Source organism: Neophocaena asiaeorientalis, unplaced genomic scaffold (assembly GCF_003031525.2).
Source record: "Neophocaena asiaeorientalis asiaeorientalis breed wild unplaced genomic scaffold, Neophocaena_asiaeorientalis_V1.1 scaffold218, whole genome shotgun sequence".
Classification (NCBI taxonomy): Eukaryota; Metazoa; Chordata; class Mammalia; order Artiodactyla; family Phocoenidae; genus Neophocaena; species Neophocaena asiaeorientalis.
The window spans coordinates 10,644,190-10,665,116 of NW_020172818.1; the positions used below are offsets into that span (position 1 = coordinate 10,644,190).

At 41.0% G+C, this 20,927-nt stretch overlaps 1 protein-coding gene across 3 annotated transcripts in view; it reads left to right on the plus strand.

Annotated features, from left to right (window-relative positions):
* Positions 1–19,709, plus strand: part of CLNK (cytokine dependent hematopoietic cell linker) — a 187,515-nt gene extending 167,806 nt beyond the window's left edge. For all 3 annotated transcript variants that reach the window (XM_024741747.1, XM_024741746.1, XM_024741748.1), the window contains 3 exons: positions 4,126–4,203; positions 8,525–8,680; positions 16,332–19,709. In XM_024741747.1, the coding sequence (XP_024597515.1) occupies positions 4,126–4,203; positions 8,525–8,680; positions 16,332–16,478 (381 nt within the window). In that variant the 3' untranslated portion in view covers positions 16,479–19,709. The remainder of the gene's footprint in view (positions 1–4,125; positions 4,204–8,524; positions 8,681–16,331) is intronic.
* The last annotated feature ends 1,218 nt before the right edge of the window (positions 19,710–20,927 follow it).

Genomic DNA, 20,927 nt, shown 5'->3' on the forward strand with positions numbered 1-20,927 from the left:
GGGGTTTAATATTTTTTAAAGCATTTTACTATGTAACATTTTTCTTTTTTTTTTTTTTTGCTGTACGCGGGCCTCTCGCTGTTGTGGCCTCTCCCGTTGCGGAGCACAGGCTCCGGACACGCAGGCTCAGCGGCCATGGCTCACGGGCCCAGCCGCTCCGCGGCATGTGAGATCTTCCCGGACTGGGCCACAAACCCGTGTCCCCTGCATCGGCAGGCGGACTCTCAACCACTGCGCCACCAGGGAAGCCCTCACTAGACTCTTTAACTTGCATATTTCCAGATTCTAAAAGTGCTTTTTTAAAATTAATCCAAAAAATAGAGATTTAGGACTGTTTTATATTTATTGACTGTTCAGTAATCTTTTAGAATTGATGGGGATTTACATATTGCAATTGTTTTTCCAACAAAAGATCCACGTATTGTATGCTCATTTCATTTGAACAGTCTAGGAAGCATGTGTTGAGCACTTATTCTAGACCAGACAACCTGCTAGAAGCTATGGTCTCTGCCCCAGAGGAGACATAAAGAGGAGGGAGAGATGAAAATAGATAGTAGAGGGATTCTTGCTTGCCCTTCATTTATTTCCTGGTCTCTTTCTAAAATATTCTCCATCCCTACAATCAGTTCTTCTCAGACCATGTTGCACTTATACTTACTTATATGGGGGGGATAAAACTTTCTTTGTAAATTCTATGCTCTTTCCTCAATCATCTTGCAACATTACTTATTAAAGTCTTTCACAATAAGGCATAAAAAGACATGCTTCTTCTGGATCTCCATCCCATATCCTCATATGCTCAGGGTTCTGCTACAGAGCTTGCAAAAGATTTTAAGCAGAAGCAGAGTACATAGAATACCTCTGTGGTCAATTACTCATAATCCCTACAGCGTCCCAAGCGCCATTGGTTGTCCTTATATTTACATTAATTTTGACCTTAATTCTAAAAGATGTCTCATACAGTTAAGTTTGACTTTGGGGAATGTTTTGCACATAATTCTTTTGTTGCCCCTTCTTACAGACCTGGTTTCCTTTTCCTCATCATCTCCTTCATAAGCGCTGGAATCCCAGGGTCCTAACTAGATGTCTATCCAAAAGTTACATCCCTCCCAGAGCCTGGATTCCTCAAGCATGGGAGAGGCTTGCACTAAATAAGGATTGCCCTGATTTCAACTATTTCAACACACCTTTATGATCTGTGGCCTATCCATGTACTATCAATAATAATGTTATACTTAATCAAGTTAACTTTTTTTCATTTTATATCACTACTCCAAATAGAAAACCAGTATCACATACATATAAAGTAATCTTTTTTTTTTAATTTATTTTATTTATTTATTTTGGGCTGTGTTGGGTCTTCGTTGCTACCCACAGGCTTTCTCTAGTTGCCGTGAGCAGGGGCTACTCTTCATTGTGGTGCACGTGCTTCTCATTGTGGTGGCTTCTCTTGTTGCGGAGCACGGGCTTTAGGCACATGGGCTTCAGGAATTGTGACACGCGGGCTTCTGTAGTTGTGGCTTGCAGGCTCTAGAGCACAGGCTCAGTAGTTGTGGCACACAGGCTTAGCCGCTCCGCGGCATGTGGGATCTTCCCAGACCAGGGATCGAACCTGTGTCCCCTGCATTGGCAGTGGATTCTTAACCACTGCACCACCGGAGAAGTCCCAGAAAGTAATATTAAAACTAATTGCAGCATTCTACTTCTAGCTATATACCCAAAAGAAATGAAAGCAGGGACTCAAACAGATTTTTTTACATCCATGTTGACAGCAGCACTATTTATAATAGCCAAGTGGTAGAAACAACCCAAATGTCCATCAACAAATAAATGGATACAGAAAATGTAGTAACATTATTCAGCTGTAAAAAAGAATGAAATTCTGACAGGTGCTACAACATAGATGAACCTTAAAAACATGATACTAAGTGAAATGAGTCAGACACAAAAGGACAAATATATGATTCTCGTTATATGAGGGTAAAATAAGTAAATTCATAGAGACAGAAAGTAGAATGGTGGTTACAAGGGGCTAGGGGGAGGAGATAATGGGAGTTGTTGTTGAATGTGTACAGAGTTTCAGTTTGGGATAATGAAAATATTTTAGAGCTGGATCGTGATGCTGGCTGCAAAGAAATGTGAATGTGCTCAATGCCACTGCATTGTATGAACAATTGAAAATGGTTAAGTGGTAAATCTTATGATGTGTATATTTTATCACATTTTTGAAAAAAATTTTATTGTAGCTCAAACAAAACAAGGCTATTAAATTGTAGCAGGAGCGGTGGGATAGGGAGGGTGGGAGGGAGGGAGACGCAAGGGGGAAGAGATATGGGGACATATGTATATGTATAGCTGATTCACTTTGTTATAAACCAGAAACAAACACACCATTGTAAAGTAATTATACTCCAATAAAGATGTTTAAAAAAAAATTGTAGCAGGATGCCATCACTCGCTAATGAATCTCAGCATAAGGAGAGATTAGAAATACCAGAGAGATATTAAGGACAAAATAGCACCAAAATGAAATGCCCCTCTTGGATTATTCAAAGGGCTAGAAAGAGAACTGAAAGGGAACCACTTCCCACCCGCCCCAGGTAATTCAGAGTTATCTAATTCTGTGTTTGAGCAGCACCTAAACTCACCAGCCAGCACTCATGATCACACCTGGAGAACTACGGGGTTATAAAACCTCTAAGTGTCTTCCAGCTTGAACAAATAAACAAAATCAGAGTAGATGAAGCACATCATGACGGAGCCCTGCCAAGCCCCGGGACTGGCAGAGAGGCTCCCAGAAGCAGCAGACCACTATCAGCTCAGAGAGCTCCCAGTTCTGCAGAGAGATGCCCTTTGAGGGCACTTTCTCTGAGCTGCCCTTTGTTTCTGGAGCCTGTTACTTGGCTTTGCTGGAGTGGAACAGGTCCTGCCTCTGGACCTTCCAGCACCAACCCTCCGCTAGGGGTAGGGACTAAGTAAAGGAATTCATACCAAAGGAGGCCTCAAATAAGAGGTGACTTTGCCCCAAAACTTGATGGAAGAGAATGGCAGAGCCAGGGAGAAGGAGAGTGAGGAGAAGGAGGGATTCCAGGCAGGGGGCCGGGCTAGCTCACGCCAAGCCCTGAAGCTGTGTGTGTCTAGACAACAGCAAGTATATCTGGCTTGTCCTCAGACTGGGGGGGCGGGGCAGGGAGAGGAAGTGAGACTGGAGAGTTGGGAGGGAAGCTAACTCATGCCTTTCCCAGTGGCGCTCACATATGTTTGCTGTACCCATCATTGGAAGGATCAAGATTGTACTGGGAGGACCAGGTACTTTGGGAGACCAAAGACCTGATGTCACATCCCTAGTTCTTGCCACATGTAACAGAAGTTGACTTCCTGAGCCTCCACTGTCCTGGCAATGCCTGCCTCACAGGATTCTTGCAGGCATGGACTGGGATAATGAATGAGGGATATCCTTGGAGACGTTGGACTCATGCAAAGGATTATTTAATATTATTATCCTTGGGACTCGGTAAAGGAATTGCAGATCCATGGTGCATCTCTGACTGCCCTTTCTTCTCTCTGTTATGTGGATTTTACAATCAAAAGAAATAAATTAGTATAAATAAGGTAGTATGGCACAAGGAGAAAGCCAGACAGACTAGGGTTCAAATCCCGGTACTACTACATGGGACTTTAGGCAATTGGCATAAAGATGCTCTCAATCTGTACCTGTCTTCCCCTCCCCTGCTGTTTCTATGGTGCCTAGGGCCTCATAGGGATCATAAACAATATATATCCCACCTCAATAAGCTTCAGCAGGTACAGGTCCAGACAGCATTGACAGATAAATGGTTTATTATCCATTTTGAGTTTGGTGCCAAAGCACCTTTCTCAGTAGATGGAGTGACATTTCTGGTTACTCTCAATGACAGACAGATTTTGTCATGCCAATTTCATAATTCCTAAGCTGCCATTACTTTTTCTGTGTCTAACTCAAGATCCGGGGACAGAAATTTTATACTGCGTATCTCCCATAAATCCAACTGTGATTTGGCACTAGTGGAATAAAAACAAATTTTAATTAATAATTAATCATTTCCTTTGACCCTAAAATATTCATCATTTAAACCTGTACTGCAGGATATCCGGCACCACGAATGGTACATTGGAGAATACAGTCGCCAGGCAGTGGAAGAGGCATTGATGAAGAAGAACAAGGTAATGGCTTCTCCAGGGCCCATCACATTGTTTCTGTAGTCATCCTATGGTTTTCTGCCCATAGGTCACAGGATGTAACAAGCAGTGCGCTTTGATGTAGTTCCTGCCTCACCCTGTATTTCTCAGTGTTGGGGAGGTTGTCGTTGAAAGTGGGCTTTCAAACAGAGTTTTATATTTGAGACTTGGTTGTACCACTTATCAGCTGCGTGACTTTCTCAAGTTCCTACATATCTGTAAATGCAGGTTTCTTTCTTTCTTAAATGAAAATAGTAAAATCAACCCTAAGGAACTATTTTGGAGATCAAATGTGGAAGCTGGGGTATAAATGGAGGTTGCAATGGAAGGTGCCATCCTTCTGCTTTGTTCAAATTTCATCTCCTTCCTACAGGTCTGCCCAAGGTACAGTTGGGTTTTTATGTCTCACTTCTTCAGGAAAGGAGCAGGGATCGTGAATGCTGTAATAGTCAGTATGTGATAGGTTATGCTGTAGTAACAAACAGCCCTGAGATCTCAGTTGCTTAGCATAACAGAACTTTATTTTTTGTTTGAGCTCCATGCTCAAGACAGGTTTGGGTGGGTAGACCCACACTGCTAGAGGCTCCATCTCAATGTATGCTCACACCAATCACATACTGCCTCTCAACACATCCTCTCAAATTTAACATGCTGCATCTTTGCTCACATTTCATTGGCCAGAGTAAGTCCCATGACCAGACCTAACTTCAAAGAGGGTGAAAAAAGTACAAAGCTACATGTGACCAAAAAAAGAGGAAACCTGTGATATTTGTGATCAGATCAAATGACTACTGCAACCATCATCACAAATAGAAAATAGTTATTAAGCAACTACTCTACTATGTGCAGAGAACTATACTAGATTGTTTAGAAATGGTAGAAAGGCTCTAAAGACTGATGCAACACCAAAACCTATCCTCAACTAACCAATACAATGGTCACTGCTGAATGAGGAAATACAAAAATGAATGAGTTAGTTAATTAGTGGATGGGTGAATAAATGATAGGTCCTCAATAAATTTTAATAAAGCCTAGCTTTTAGAATTAATATTAAAAAATTAAATAAGATAAATTATATGTAAGTTACTATGGTAAACAGAAAATGCTCCCCCTATCACGATATATCCACATTCTAATCCCCAATACCTGTGACTATGTCACCTTATTTGGAAAAGGAATTTGCAGGTGGGATTAAGTTAGGAATCTTGAGATAGGGAGATTATTCTGGATTATTGGGGAGAGTTTAATATAATCACAAGGGTCCCTATAAGAGAGAGGCAGCAGTATCAGAGTTAGACATAGAGGGCCACAGGTAAAGGCACAAGTGGTGGCTTCTAGAAGTCGGAAAAAACAAGGAAATGCATTTTCCCTTGGGGTTTCTAGAAAGAACACAGCTTGGCTGAGACCTTGATTTTAGCCTAGTGAGACCCATGTTGGACTTCAACCCCCAGAATTGTAAGAGAATAAATTTGTGATGTAGTCCTTTAAGTTCATAGGAATTTGTTATAGCAACAGTAGGAAATTAATACAGTTGTTAAAGTATCTTGAACATATTAGGAATTAATGAAACTATGTCATTCTCTAGATAAGGAAACCGATGCTAAGGTTTCAATTACAAGGTAGAGAAAGTGGCAGAATCTATATTCATGATCAGTCCTCTTTTCACAAAATCACAGCTGCCTCTAGTAGCCACTAGAGTTCTTTACATTCTGGAAGGGGAGTCATAGGTGGCTGGGTGGTGCCTTGGCTGGAGCACCCTCCCTTCCCTCTCCCCAGGGAATCTCATGCACAACTGACCTCTGCTGGGTCTAATGGTGGCACAGTGGTGCCAGCTCCAACCCTGTCTCTTCTTGGCTAATCAGCGGTCGGTCACACTCTCTTAGCCTCTTTCCCAAGGGAAAATAGCTCTTAGAAGACCTGCTTCCAGGAGCCCCTGTGTGGACAGTACTAGAAGGGCAATGTACATGCCACATAATGTCCTTCCAGCTGTGTTTGGGCACTCTCAACGCTCCCTTGCCCCATTCTCTGTGCCTGTTTCTGCCTCCTCCCAAAAAGCACTGAGAAACAGAAACTCAGTTGAATGACTTCATATTTTCCTATTTTGTTTGTCTCAGTTAGTTTTGTCAAAACGTGTTTCCCATTTATGTAAGATAATTTAATTCAAATTGCAGGATTGCCCAGATTCATTGTGACAAACTCATTGCAGAGTCTAAGATGATAAACCCCAAAACTGGCCACATGTCTTGGCCTCCTCTTCCTTTGTGATCTTTGGCTATGTTCTGTGTTTGAGTCTTTTTTTTTTAATTTTTTTTTCTTATTGAAGTATAGTTGATTTACAATGTTGTGTTAATTACGGCTGTACAGTAAAGTGATTCAGTTATACACATATGACACAAAAGAACCTATCTATGAAACAGAAACAGATTCAGGGACACAGAGAACAGACTGGTGGTTGCTAAGGGGGAGGGGGAAGGAAGAGGGATGGAGTGGGAGGTTGGGGTTAGCAGATGTAAGCTTTTATGTATAGAGTGGATAAACAACAAGTTCCTACTGTATAGCACAGAGAACTATATTCAATATCCTATGATAAACCATAACAGAAAAGAATGTGCTTGAGTCTTAAGGCTTTAATTACAGCTGAATGTTTTTGGCAGAACAGGTTCCAGAAAATTCCTTGAATCCACTTTATGTACTTGGAGGTTGGTATATTTATAGAAAGAATTTCACCTTGACTTTCAGGTATTCCATTGATTAGCTGTGATGTGTGAGAGGATCCACTTAGGCAATTAGACCCTAATTCCCTTACCTGTAAAATGGGGATAAAATACCTCCTCAAATTTTACGTAAGGATCAAATGAAATGTGTGTAAAGTGCATGGCATCTTGAGAGCACTTTTCAGTAAACCTTAGTTGCCAGCATCGTCATGGCATCACTGTAGTTTTATAGTATTGTTTATAAATTTAATATACTTACAGTATTGTTATACAGTATTATAATCATTATTATATATGTACACATAATATCTATAAATATTAGTTATAGATATATATAAACATAGATATGAAATATATTCTATAGAGGAGATAATATATATAACAGTTATTATAAATATAAATTATCATATATAATACCTATCTATATAAAGAATAGATAGTAAGTACCACACACACCTAATTAGGTTTATTCTTTATAGATTATTTACAACCACCTACACAAAAATCTATGCAATTACAGTTACAGATTTTTCAGTATTTTTCGTCATATAAATGACACAATGTAACCACAAAACTAAGCCTTGTACGTGTGTGTATGTTTAGGAGGATTGCTCCATTTCTTAGCCTTTTACGACCAGACCTTCATCCTAAGCTGCTCTCCAGGGTGTGTCTGATTATTTTATATTATATTTATAGTTGGCCTATTCACAGCCCTCAGACTATTTCATACTGTTGACCTTCTTTTGGAAACCCTCGCTCTCCCCCCCTCCACTTCTATGACACTGAAGCTTCTGGGTTTCTGTCTGTCTTTGAGACATCTCCTTAGAATACTTCCTGTCTCTTCTTGCTTGCCCTGAACATCCTTTCACCTCACCTCAGCCTATATTTTCTTCTCCTTCATACAGTCTCTTCACTCATTTTGACACCAGTGACTTTGAAGCCCCACATCTGTTTTGGGGACCCTAGTCCTATATTGACATCTCCCCATGCAGAGTACCACCTTAATGCTCAAAGCCTCTCCTGCTCAAAGCCTGTGATGGCTCCCACTGTCTTTAGGATAATAACCTGAACATCAACAGAACAGGAAATGTGAACATTGGCAGATGGAGGGAGGCACCCCCAAGGAGGGAAGGAGAGGGCTATTCCATGCAGAGGGGGTGGCTTGTGCAAAAGCTGGGAACCCAAAAGCAAGATGGTGCCCCTGGGAAATGGTGGCTTGACTGGTGCCATCATCCAGGGGCTGGAGACTGCAGGAGTGACAGAGATAAAACCACAGGAGATGCCGGCGCATCTATCCTTGAACATTATGCTACGGTTGTCGGCATGTTGCTGAGGACAGCAGGGAATATTGGAAGATTTCGAAGTAGGGGGTGTTGTAATCTGACTGGTGTACTTCTCAGAAAATTAAGAACCCTTTAGACAAACTAAGCCTCAATAAATACTTACTGAATTAAATTGAATAAAGAACTGGTTTGCCAAAAACTAAAGCCATTTGGGAATCTCAGGCATACAAGCTTCACTACTGCCACAGTTGGGAGGTTGGATTCTGATTCTGATGCCTGAGAAGATCATTGTTCTTCCTTTTGCTTCAGGATGGCACCTTCTTGGTCCGAGACTGTTCCACAAAATCCAGGGCGGAGCCCTATGTGTTGGTGGTGTTTTATGGGAACAAAGTCTACAATGTGAAAATCCGCTTCCTGGAGAGGAATCAGCAGTTTGCCCTGGGGACAGGGCTCAGAGGAGACGAGGTGGGTATAACCCAATGACTTCCCTTTTCCAGGCTAAGGACAACAACACGGGGAGAACTAGGGGATGCTGGCCGAGTCACCCCCATATCCCCCTGACTGCAGCACTGGAAAGAGCCACCCTGGAGGTGCAGAATGTAATCTAATCCTTCCAGACCCTTCCACAAGCATTCCCGCTCATGTCTTAGCTCATGGGGCTGGCAGCCAATCCTGACCCTTCCATGCACCCTCTATCCTGCTTTGCCCATGAAAGACAACTCATTCTGTAAAACACATCTACATTCTGCCTGCCAGAAAGCCTCCACTGAGCCCCACGTTAATGCCACACTCCTTCCCCACCCATCGCTGAACTCCCACTGCAGTCATTTCTGATGACATCTGATGGCATTAGGTAGGTGTGTGTCCCTACATTGAATATGACCTCGATCACAGCATCCAGTGCTACACTGAGCATGCCTGTGCTTGGTACACATCTGCTAACGGATGGCTAGGTGAAAGAATGACTCAATTAAAGCATTAATTAATAACTATAAATAAATCAGAGAGAACAGGGAAAGGAGATTGATTTTCGCTGTGTTTATGCTAGGCTTGGTCTGTCTGCATTATCTTATTTTAACCCTCAACAACTCTTCGATATAATGGTCATCCCTATCTTAGATGTAGGGAAACTGAGGCTTAGAAAATTAAGTAAATGGCTAGAGATGCACAGGTAGTGAGAGGGCAAACAGAGGCTGGTCTTTCAATTCTTCTAGGAAGGAAGGAAGGAAGGAAAGAAGGGAGGGAGGGAGGGAAGGAAGGAAGGAGGGAAGGGAAAAAGGGAGGGAGGGAAAGGCAGAGTTCAAACTCTGTCACCATTTACTAAGTGAGTTCAGGCCAGTCACTTAACTTCTCTGAGCTTTAGTTTCTTCAACTGTAAATGTTCTTTTCAAGTCTAGACTTCTATAATTCAGTGATTCTCCCTTAGTATCTCCAGACCTCAATTCTATCTGTTGGTATATATTATGGGCTGAACTGTGTCCCCCTCCCAAATTCCTATGTGAAAATTCTAGACCCCAGCACCTCAGAATGTGACCATATTTGGAGATAGGGTCTTTAAAGAGGTGACTAAGGTAAAGTGAGGTCACTAGGGTGGGCCCTGATCCAATATGAGTAGTGCCCTTATGAGAAGAGGAGATTAGGACACAGACACACACAGATGTGAAGTCACAGGGAGAAAAGGGCCATTTATAAGCCAAGGAGAGAGGCCTCAGAAGAAACCAACCCTGCTGACACCTTGATCTTGGACTTCTGGCCTCCAGATCTGTGAGAAAATGAATTTCTGTCATTTAAGTCGCTCTACCCCCACCCCGGTCTGTGGTACTTTATTATGGAGGCCCAAGAAAACTGGAACAGTATGAAACCAGAACTGTCACACAAATATCTATTGTTCTTCAATAGGTATCAAAATAAGGACTATTGCCAGGGCTACCAAAATGCTTCACGAAGGCATGTGTGTGAAGATTCCAGCTTAAACCCAGGGTCTGACCCAGAGTCCTTTTCTGAGACTCATATGTGGCTGGAGAGGTGTGGTCAGCACCCGCTAGGCTACCTACCATGGGATCAGTTCACCAGCCTTTGCTCCAGCCTGAGAATGTTTTGGCATAAAGGAGAACATGAGTGAATAAATAGATTAATACATAAATCTGTCAAATATTGCCACAGTAAGAAAGGGTTACAGCAAAACTAAAAAGAGAAGTAGCCAATTTTTTCTTTTGTGATGAGGATTAGTGAGTTAATGAATGTAAAACACCCAGAACACTGATTACTGACATATCGGTAAATGTTAGTTATGATTTTTTTCATTATTATCACTGAGTCATGGCAATAACTAAAACATGGTTCCCCTTAGGTCCAGATGTATATGGCTAATGGAATTTCCAGCTCAGTATCCCTTTATCCTCCTGTATTTTCTTCCAGCTCATAGACGTTCTCATTTAAAAAAAACCAAAAAGCTTTTTTCCCAACAAGCCATACTTTGGTCTGCTTATAAAAGAGAAGAAACAGTGACCCTGTGATAACTTCCTAATAGTGTTGAATCAGATTGCCAGCCAGTTCACTGCAGGCCTCAGCCGGTTGTCATAATGACAGCCCCTGGATTAGACCACCAGCTTTCAGGTGAGCTGCTCTAATTATTGTCACCAAGGACCCCTTAAGAATTCAAATGCCTAGGTATAATTGAATCACTTTGCTGTACACCTGGAACATTGTAAATCAACTCTACTTCAATTAAAAAATTAAAATTAAAAAAATAAAATAGACATCATTTTCCTAGATTTTTATACGTGTAGTATTTTTAGGCCAAAAATATTGTAATATTTTGAGATTTTTTTTCTCAATCTAAATAAATTTTCATTTATATAACCTAAAAAAAAGAAAAAAGAAAGAATTCAAATGCCTATTTTAACACTTTTTGTGTTATTATGGAATTTTCTCCTCTCATGCAACCCCCAAGCAAGAGTCTCCTTTTCATATGTTTATTTAACACTTACATACGTCTATTATGCGCAGGCACTGTTCTGTGCAGTTAGCAATTATTAATTAACTTGATCGGTTTCATCCCATAGCAACCCTGTGGGGTAGGTGCTGTTGATACATTTAACAGATGGTGAAATTGAGGCACAGAAATGTGAAGTAACTGGCCCACAGCCACAGCTAGTACATGCCAAAGCTGGGGTTTAATATAGTCTGCAAAAATATTGACTTTCTCACATAGTCTCGGATAGCATCATAGCAAATGCAAATGATCCCCAGCCCATTTGAAAACAGCCCAGAACTTCAGTTGAAAAAAAAGCTAAGATTTCCATGGATCTTACTGTGTGCCAGGCCCTGGGTGAAAAATCACAATTTACAGGTAGTTCTTCCTGCCTCTCTTCTGAACAAGCCGTGCCCTGGTGTAAGAGGGGGATGATATAGATTGTTCTCAGCTCCTGCACACCTTTCACAGTTCGAGCCCTTTGCCTTGCTGAGGAAGAATCTCCCCTCTCTAAGAAAAGATAAAGAATTTGCTAGCAAGTCTCTGCTAAACGCAAGCCAGGTACTAGCTACTTCATCTGGTGTTTGAATAAAGAAGTAGCATCTTAGTCCAACTCTGCAGGAGAAACGTAATGAGGCACAGGGTTTTCAAGGATAATTTTGATTTCCTGTGGCTTTTTGATTGTCTTTCAAACTTTAGACTTTATCCCCACATACAATTCAGTGACACCTATTCCAAGGGAGGTATTCTGAGTGTAAGATGAGATGCTATAGAGTGCCAGATACATAGAGGCAGGTGCTAAGTATCATTTCTCTCTTACATGATACCTTAAAGCCCTTTCACTGGGTCTGTGTGTCCCGGACACAGATGAAAAGCTCACATGGAGCCATGAGAGTTGCAGGAGAAACCTGGACGGGTCCCCTGGGAAGGCACAGCTTGTCAACACCTGTCACAAGCACAGAAGGCCAGCAAATCCACACATGCCTGCAAAGAATGAGCCTGGGAAGGTCCATTTTGCTGTATATTATAAATTTGGGTCATTATGCTAGCCATGTGGCTAGAAACTCGTGTCTGAATTTAGATTCAGGGAGCACCCAGTATATTCGTTTTCTGGGATTGCTGTAACAAAATGCCACAAAATTGGTAGCTTAAAACAATAAATAGGTATTCTTTTGAAGTTCTGGAGTCTAGAAATCTGAAATCAAGGTATTGACAGGCCACCCTTCTTCTGGAGTCTCTGGGGAAAGATCCTTCTGGCCTCTTCCAGCTTCTGGTGGCTGTCAGCAAACTGCAGCTTTCTTGGCTTGTGGCCATATCACTCTGATCTCTGCCTCTGAGGTCACACGCCTTCTCCTCTTCTCCATGCGAATCTCCCTCTGTTTCTATCTTATGAGGATTCAGGTGGTTGCTTTTAGAGATAACCTAGGATCAGCCCCTCTCTCAAGATCTTCCTCCCAAGATACTTAATGTAATCCTAACTTTGCCATGTAAAGTAATATTCACTCTTTTGCTTAGAAGGTCATATTCACAGCTTCCAGGAATTAGGACATGGGATATCTTTTGGAGGCCACCTTTCAGCCCGGGTCTCTCATTTGTTCAGTTTTGGGGCCAAGCCTTAATTTTATGCCTACATTATGCTAGATTCAATGCTTCATTCTGAGGACACAGAGCAGAGCAAGGCAGAATCCCTGCCATCCAGGGGATACTCTGTTAATCTGTGCCCATCTATGCACACACCTATTTATCACCTGGTAGAACACTGGCGGCTCTGGACCAACCAGCAGGGCACCTCCTTGTTAATAACCTGCAGAGCTTTACCTGCTGCCAAGTTTTAGAAATCACATTTGTCAACATTTCTGTGGAGTCTAGTAGAAGCGAGCAATTTTAATCGGACCGTTCCTTGTCCTGCAAATGTTTGTGATAAATTGCTAAAAAATTATGATAGGCGTTTAGTTGATAAATTCAAGTTCAAAGACTAGGAAGCAGAGACAATTAACCAATGAGTTTATTTCTCACTTCCCTGGTCGGCTTCTCTCTCCTCCTTCTGTCTTTGCACCTCTCTATCTTCCTCTTTTTCTCTTTTCTTCTTTCACTCCCATGTGTGTATCCAAACAGATTGATTAAGCTTCTGGCAGTGAAACATTGCCTATCATTGGTATTTAGGGCAATCACAAAAGGTTTAAACAAATTTTAAGATCTAGTATTAGGATAGTATTTGCTGTCCTCCTGAAAAAAGGAATTTAATATAAAAGTAAGACCTTAATTATAATCTTTTTAAAAATTATCTTTAGGATAATATACCAGTTGTTAGCCTATCACTAGAAGTCAGTAATAAGAAATGACAGAATAACTTATTTATTCCTTCCTTGCTTGCTTCCTACTACTTGTTAAAATTACACTTTCATATAAAATATCATCCCTGCAGTTATTATAAATAATTAGTATTGAGGTCACTATTTTGGGACCATCCTAAAGAAAACAGGACTGAGATTACAAAGCAAGATTAATCTTTTTCCCTCTAAAGATTAATCCCAGGATAGAGAATTTCCTTTGTGCCATGTGGGTTACCCGGTTTTGTAGAAGAGTTCTGCATGGAAAATCTCTTTTCATAAATTATTTTTTGTTTCAAGTATGAAGAAAGAGAAAGAAAATTCTGTCCTTAATTTATGACTAGAAATGAAATACAAAAATGTCCTTCCTTTCTTCCTAAAGGCTTACAATGAGAGTCTATAAACTTCTACAGTGATTTCATGGCTCTTTCATCATGTTCTTGGCAAACTTGGAAGGGAGGAGGTCATAGCAATGACTGACATTTACTGAGCAGTCACTGCAGAAAGAGCTCCCTCCTAAATGCTGTGTAGGTCAACTCAATTAACCCTCACAATGACCCTCAGAGGTAGGTCCTAATATTACCATCACTGTTCCTAGACAGAGAAACTGAGACAGAGAGTGTAAGAAACTTGCCCAAGGACACATCGCTAGTGGGTGGGAAAGCCTTGCTTGGAACTCAGGCATTTGGGCTCCACAGCCCTCCACTTACAACTACTGTAGCAGAACAATTACTTTCCCTGCTGGACAACCACCTTACCTTAGCATCACTAGTATTGATTGTGTACTTACTAGGGGTGGTCAAATAGGTTATCTCATTGAAAACTCTGCCACAGATCCAGTATCGGGCTCAGAAGGGCAAGTTACTTACAGATTTAATCAGGACTCTTTTCAGATGAAAAGACAAAACCAACTCAATGAGCTTAAGGGTGTGGGCGGAGGTTTGTTGACTCAGTTCCCAAGAAGAACAGGAATGGAATGGATGCAGGGACTGGTCAATGTCAGGAAGGCCCCGGGAGGACTTTGTGAGGTTCTCAAGCCCCAGGTTGATTATTTCCACAGCAAATTAACCCTAAATGAAATGATCTATCTGGACAGGGAATTACTTTCTGTCTGCCCCCGCCTGAATGCAATGCATGAATCTCCATGAGGACATGGACCTTGACAATCTCATTCCCTCTTGAGTATCCCTCAGGCTTGCAAACATTTCTGTGCTGGGCAGAGGGAGGACGTACAAAACTAAAGAGAATCAAAGTCGTCCCCAGTGCAGCTCCCTCCTTCAGGCTGCATCATCTGGACACTGCTCTGTTGGAACAGTGGGTTCACAAGCCATAAGCAAAGCTGCATCAAGGAAGAAACTGATACACATCCAGAAAAAACAGATTGCATTCCTGGTCCTGCCCTCTGGCTGTGTAACAAGTGAAGCAAGTCACTCTTCACTCTGAGCTGCAGTTCCCTTGGCTCTTCAGGGAAGGTCCGTTCTTCCCTCCCTGTTCACTTCACAGTGTTGCCCTAAGTTACAAAAGGCAGGTCGTGCAAGCTCTTTCTTCCTGATCATCTCCAAATAGCCCCTTCCAAGAACTCAGCCAAACTCATCAGAATTCTTATCTGTGCCCACATGTTCTCAACACCTGTACACTTGTCTTCCTCTGCTCTTAGGATCTTTAAACCCACCTTGTCCACTTGACTCACCCAGAATGTGTAGCCCATTTCAAGTCTGTATCTTCCACAAAGCACTTCCTGATTCCCCTACACTTGAAATCATCTTACTTTCCATTAAATCACCCCAGCACTTTATGTGTACATCTCTAGAAACACAAAAGTGTAATGATTCACTGTCACCTCATTATTTCACAGAAGCCCAGGGAAGGAACCTAAGTTGGCCAAGAACTACCAGGAGCCCTGTGGTCCTGTGGTCATCAGTATTCTTTCTTTTCTTTTTTTTTTTAATTAATTTATTTTATTTTTGGCTGTGTTGGGTCTTCATTTCTGCATGCCAGCTTTCTCTAGTTGGGGTGAGCGGGGCCTCCTCTTCGCTGCTGTGCGAGGGCTTCTCACTGCGGTGGCTTCTCTTGTTGCGGAGCACAGGCTCTAGGCACGCGGGCTTCAGTAGTTGTGGCTCACTGGCTCTAGAGTGCAGGCTCAGTAGCTGTGGCACACGGGCTTAGTTGCTCTGTGGCATGTGGGATCTTCCCGGACCAGGGCTCCAACCGGTGTCCTCTGCATTGGCAGGCAGATTCTTAACCACTGCGCCACCAGGGAAGCCCATCAATATTCTTTCTGATTAGTCTAGAATGCTTTAGAACAAGAGGGGTATACAGGAGAGAGATTTCACCGCAGACCTTTCCCATTAATTTACGAAGTGAAGGTCAAGCACTGATCTTCTAGATTTTAGTATGTCACAGTTGGGGACAAGGTAAGGGAGGCACCAGGGATTCTCTGTGGCTGACTGCTGTGTAATTAACCCAGCCGAACTGCTTACAGTAGGAACATGTAACCACAGAGTGGAGCTTGTCCAGTGTAACCTGAATCTGGTGAACATTCCATAGGTGGGAAGTTTCAAGAGCTGCGGAGGGCTCACTTTTGGTCACCTTCGTTACCTTAATCTTATCACTGATCCTTCAAGGGCTTCTTTGTCACATCCATTTAAAAAAAAAAAAAACATAAAAACATTTTCTGATACCCCTTTACAATCTAAAAAACATTAAATGAGTTAACCTCTTCCCTAAATAAAACGAAGCATGTTAGGCTGTACTTTTATCGACAGACACAAAGGTACCTAAATTTTCATTAACTTTCTCTTCTGTGTTTCAGAAGTTTGATTCAGTGGAAGACATCATCGAATACTACAAGTATTTTCCTATTGTACTCATTGATGGGAAGGATAAAACTGGGATCCACAGGGAACAGTGTTACCTGACTCAGCCCCTCCCTCTCAACAGACACTTCTCATTTATGTAGCCTGGTCTTTGTTTCATCTTCAGTTCAGTGGATCCAATGCCTCTATCATTTTTTTCCTTTATGTCAAAAGATTATTTTCTGTGGTTTCAAGGGATTACTTCTCTGACTCTGTAGAAAAGAAAAACATTCTATCATGGAAATTGGAAAATCAATTGTGGTTTTGAAAGCTCTAATTGCAGAAGAAATATTTATAAGATGCAAAAATAAAAACTGGCATTTAAAAAATATCTTCTAAAGAAAAAAACAAAAACATGGTCCTTATGCTCATGTTACAGATGAGCAGCAAAGGTTACAGGAAGCTATCGCTTCAATGTTTGCAGCTGGCAACTGACAGGTCTAGGTAAGAGTCCCAAATCTATCATCTTTATAGGACTTGGTGCTGCCTTTCTTTATTTCAAAATTGTTTGGACTTGTGAATTTACAATGTTTTCATGATTCCTTATGCTAAAGATGTTGGTGAATGTTAGCTCTATTTTATTTGTAATTCTGGAAATTCAATTTTAGGGAAGGATGTGGTATGGAAAAACAAATCACTTGTGAACACCACTTGAAAGACAAAAATCAGAAATATTTTTAGTATGGTGTGAAATGGCCATAGGACCATCTCCAGCCTACTCTGTTCAGAGTAGCTTTAAGCCCAGTGGAATTAGCAAATTCATAGAAAGGGAGTAAGCTTAAGCCTGAGTGAAAGTATAAATTTTTAATTCCATTTGTGGACTTCCATTCAAAGGAAAAGAACTGTCCTCGAATTAGTGCTAGTATCTTGCAGGAACTTTACACATGTCATGATATTGTCCCCACTCAAAGCTAAGAGGATTACATTTTATTCCTGTTTCACAACACAGATGAGGAAACAGGCTCAAAGACGTCATTGATCTTACTCAATACAAGAAGAGATCCCAGATTTTTATCCATGTGCCTAGTTTCATCCAAGCATATCTTCCCAGGTACATTCTCTGCCCTAGGGAATTTTATAATCAAGTTGAAAAGTTAAATTTAAAAGAGACAGAGAGAAACAATTTGAAAATGCCGATTTACCCACGTTAAAATATATAAATAAACAAACTCTTGTAGTGGTGTAAAGTTTAAAAACAAAAAAGTGCTGATTGAAATTAATAGTACACAATGATTTCAAATGTTTCCAAAGCCTACATGTGAAATATATGGAGTATTTCTGTAATTGTAGCTTTAATGCAGAAGTAAAGCCAGAAAGAATGAGAAGGCAAGAGATATCAATGAAAACGATACAAATGAAGCCCAGGACCAGCATAGAAACAGACTCTGCAGAGAGGACACAGGCTTGAGGGCAGAAAGAATATGACCCTCACCCTAAAAAGTTATTGAAAGATTACAGATGACTGATGCACTTCTCACCGGGGCCATGCCATTCAATGCTGTGTTCTCAAGAAATGTTTCAGAGTTTCCTCAGGCACTGTTGTTGTTAAAGTCCATGAACATCAGATGGTTGTTAACATTGTATGAGGCTTACATTTTAAAAAATGCTTTATCACCTATTATTCATAAGTGCATGAGATGATGATAAAGGAAAAAGAAGTAGAGCCATCTTAAAATGCTCACAATGCTTATACATATGAAAATCTCTGGAAAGAAATATAACATTCATAATAGTGACAGAGGATTGGGCTTTGGGGGGCCACGTTAGTTGAGTCTTCTGGAACTCAGATGCCAAGACAAGAGTTACAAGTGCTAATATTTATTGGAGGCAATGCCTAAGAAAGATCAAGGGAAGATGGAATAGGAATAGACAGGAGGGCCTTCAGGCTATGATGTAAGTCTGACACCTGTGAGAGGAACAGGGAAGGAGAGAGGAATGGGCAGGAAAAGCATCAGACTGAGATGCGGCTCTGGGAGAGGCTTGGCCAGCCCATTGGTGAGATCCAGAGCAAAGACTGCCCACAGAGGAGAGTGCCCCGTGTTGTGCAGAAATGGCCAGGTCTTAGTCACCATTATGCCAAGTCATTGCCAGAGGCTGCCCAGGAAATCATGACCTTCACATGCTCTGGGAGACCCAGAAGGTGCTATAGCTGCAGGCCGACAAATAACTTTTTGATCAGCATTGTTCTTATTTCAAGAGAGATTCAAGGGGCCCACCTCCACGTCCGCCACAGTGACATTCTAATTTTCAGTGTTGATTGTAATAAGGACATTTTGCTTTGATTACTAAAGAATAAAAATATATAAATGTCAATTGTACTTGATTTTTACAACAATTCTGTAAAGAAGGCAGGGCAGGTATTCATAACCCATTTTATAATTGAGGAAACTATGTCTCCTTGGCCAAAATCTTAGAGTGACATACTTGTGGCTGGAACCAAGGTCTGCATACACAATTTTTCTGTTTAGTGTCCAGATGGTCATTGAATCTGTAATTGAAAGTCCAGTGATTTGGGCTTGGCATGCCTAAATTCCAAAGAGTTTTAAGCCCTTTTCAGCCATTATTTCATTTTCAGTTGTAAAGTGTCGCTTGCCTAGGTTCAGTATAGTAGTGGAATTTTACCTTTATCTGATTATAGCATCTATTCATTCAAGATATTTCATTTGACTAAATAACTTCCATTCTGGATCAGTTTATATCTCCCTCATATTTAATAATATCTTGTCATAAGCATTTGTTTGTGTACTGCATATGTATTCATTACTATGCATTCTTGTAGATATTAGAATAATAGCAGTGAATTAAGTGGGAGAAACAGACAACAAATAAGTATACAATGAATAAGACAATCTTAAGTTGGTTTCCCATTACTTTGTTGTATTTCCTTAACACTCATCACTAAGTGCTTATGAGTAGGGCCAATACTAGATATTTTGATGAAGCTCATTGAATTGGCTTTAAAAAGTTTTGAACCAGAAAATTTTTAATTTTCCCAAAGTTACTTGGAAAACGGCCTCTCTTGGGGGTATGTGTGTGTGAATAACCATGTCATAGCTGAAATCAATTAAATCTTCTCTTCAAATTACTATAGAGGAATCAAATTTTACCCCATTGCCAAATTTAGTTCATTGCCGTGTGTGTGTGTGTGTGTGTACACATACATGCATTTTTTTTACAAGATAGTCTATGCAGTATATGATTACCACTATATTTCTGTATCTACTTTTTTATCCTGAATATTTGTTCTAGCTAAGCACATTTCCTTACTTTTTTTGCACATTATGGCTCTAACTTAAATGAAAGCAAATAAGTAATTAAATGTCATAATATATCTGAAACTGAGTATTAAAATAAATTTAAAATACAGTTTAATTTTGTTTGAGTCATGCTTTATTACCTCTAAAGCCCTTTTGAAATCAAATTTTGGGTTAATTTATGACAAAGTTTCTTGAACAATTTTTGACATACAAGCATATGCTGGATTTGGGAGATAAAAGCCAAAAAGACCCAATCCCTGTGCTAGAGAGCTAAGAGCCTAGCAGGCAAGATACACATATAATTAAAATCATGCAGTGCAGAATAATAGATTTGGTAATTCTCTCCGTTGTACCACCATCGCATTGGTAGGCCTGGATGTGTTGGGGAGGGTGTAATCAGGGAAAACTGCCCAGGGGAGGTGCCTAAGTAGAGAGCTAAAAGATGGCCCTAGACTGCAAGCTTTAGAATTACAGAAACCTTGTCAGTCTGTTTTTGAGCACTCCTATCTTTAGGGCACTATTCTAGGTCATTCTTATACTACTGAAGCAGTGACTACCTGTTGAATGGGTAAGTGAACACAATAGAAATAGAGGTAGCTTCCCTGGGGAAAGAACAGATGACTTATTAAGTGGCTCTGGGGAAATTTCAACTATTAGTTGGAACCCTGTAGTGTAGGTACCTGACAATTAGCTTTTTTGATTGTAATGTAAGTGCCTGACATTAAGCTTTTGACTGCTGAGGCATCCATTGCAAAGACATCCATCTTGGAAAGAACACATTGCCATCTACACAACTAGATAAAGAGCCAGGCTGCCCCACGCATGAGTCTTCCTCATTGGAAAGCTCTGGTGGACCTAGATAACTGACTGACCCACTGCTTGCTTTTCCCTTCCTGTGCTTTAATTCCTGCTCTTATGTTTCAATTTCACCAACAAAGAGTGAACCCTCAAAACCCCAGCACCCCACCATCAACCCCAATAAAGGCAGAGAGAGCACCAGTGAAACAGGAGGGAAGGGGGCAGGGCACAACCTTTAAAAGAATGATATAGCCATAGTACATGACAAAGACTGGTTAGAACCAACTGGGTCCAAGATGGCAGAAGATTCAACTTCCAGTGGACCTTGAGCCTCATTATACTCTTATTGTAATACATTAGCTTGCTAAATGACACTCCCACAAGTGCCATGACAGTTCTGACTGAGGCCAACCATAAAAGGTCAAAAAGTGGGTGGTGGCCCAATTCCTGGAAATCCCTGCCTCTTCCCCAAAATAGTTGGAATAATCCCACTCATTA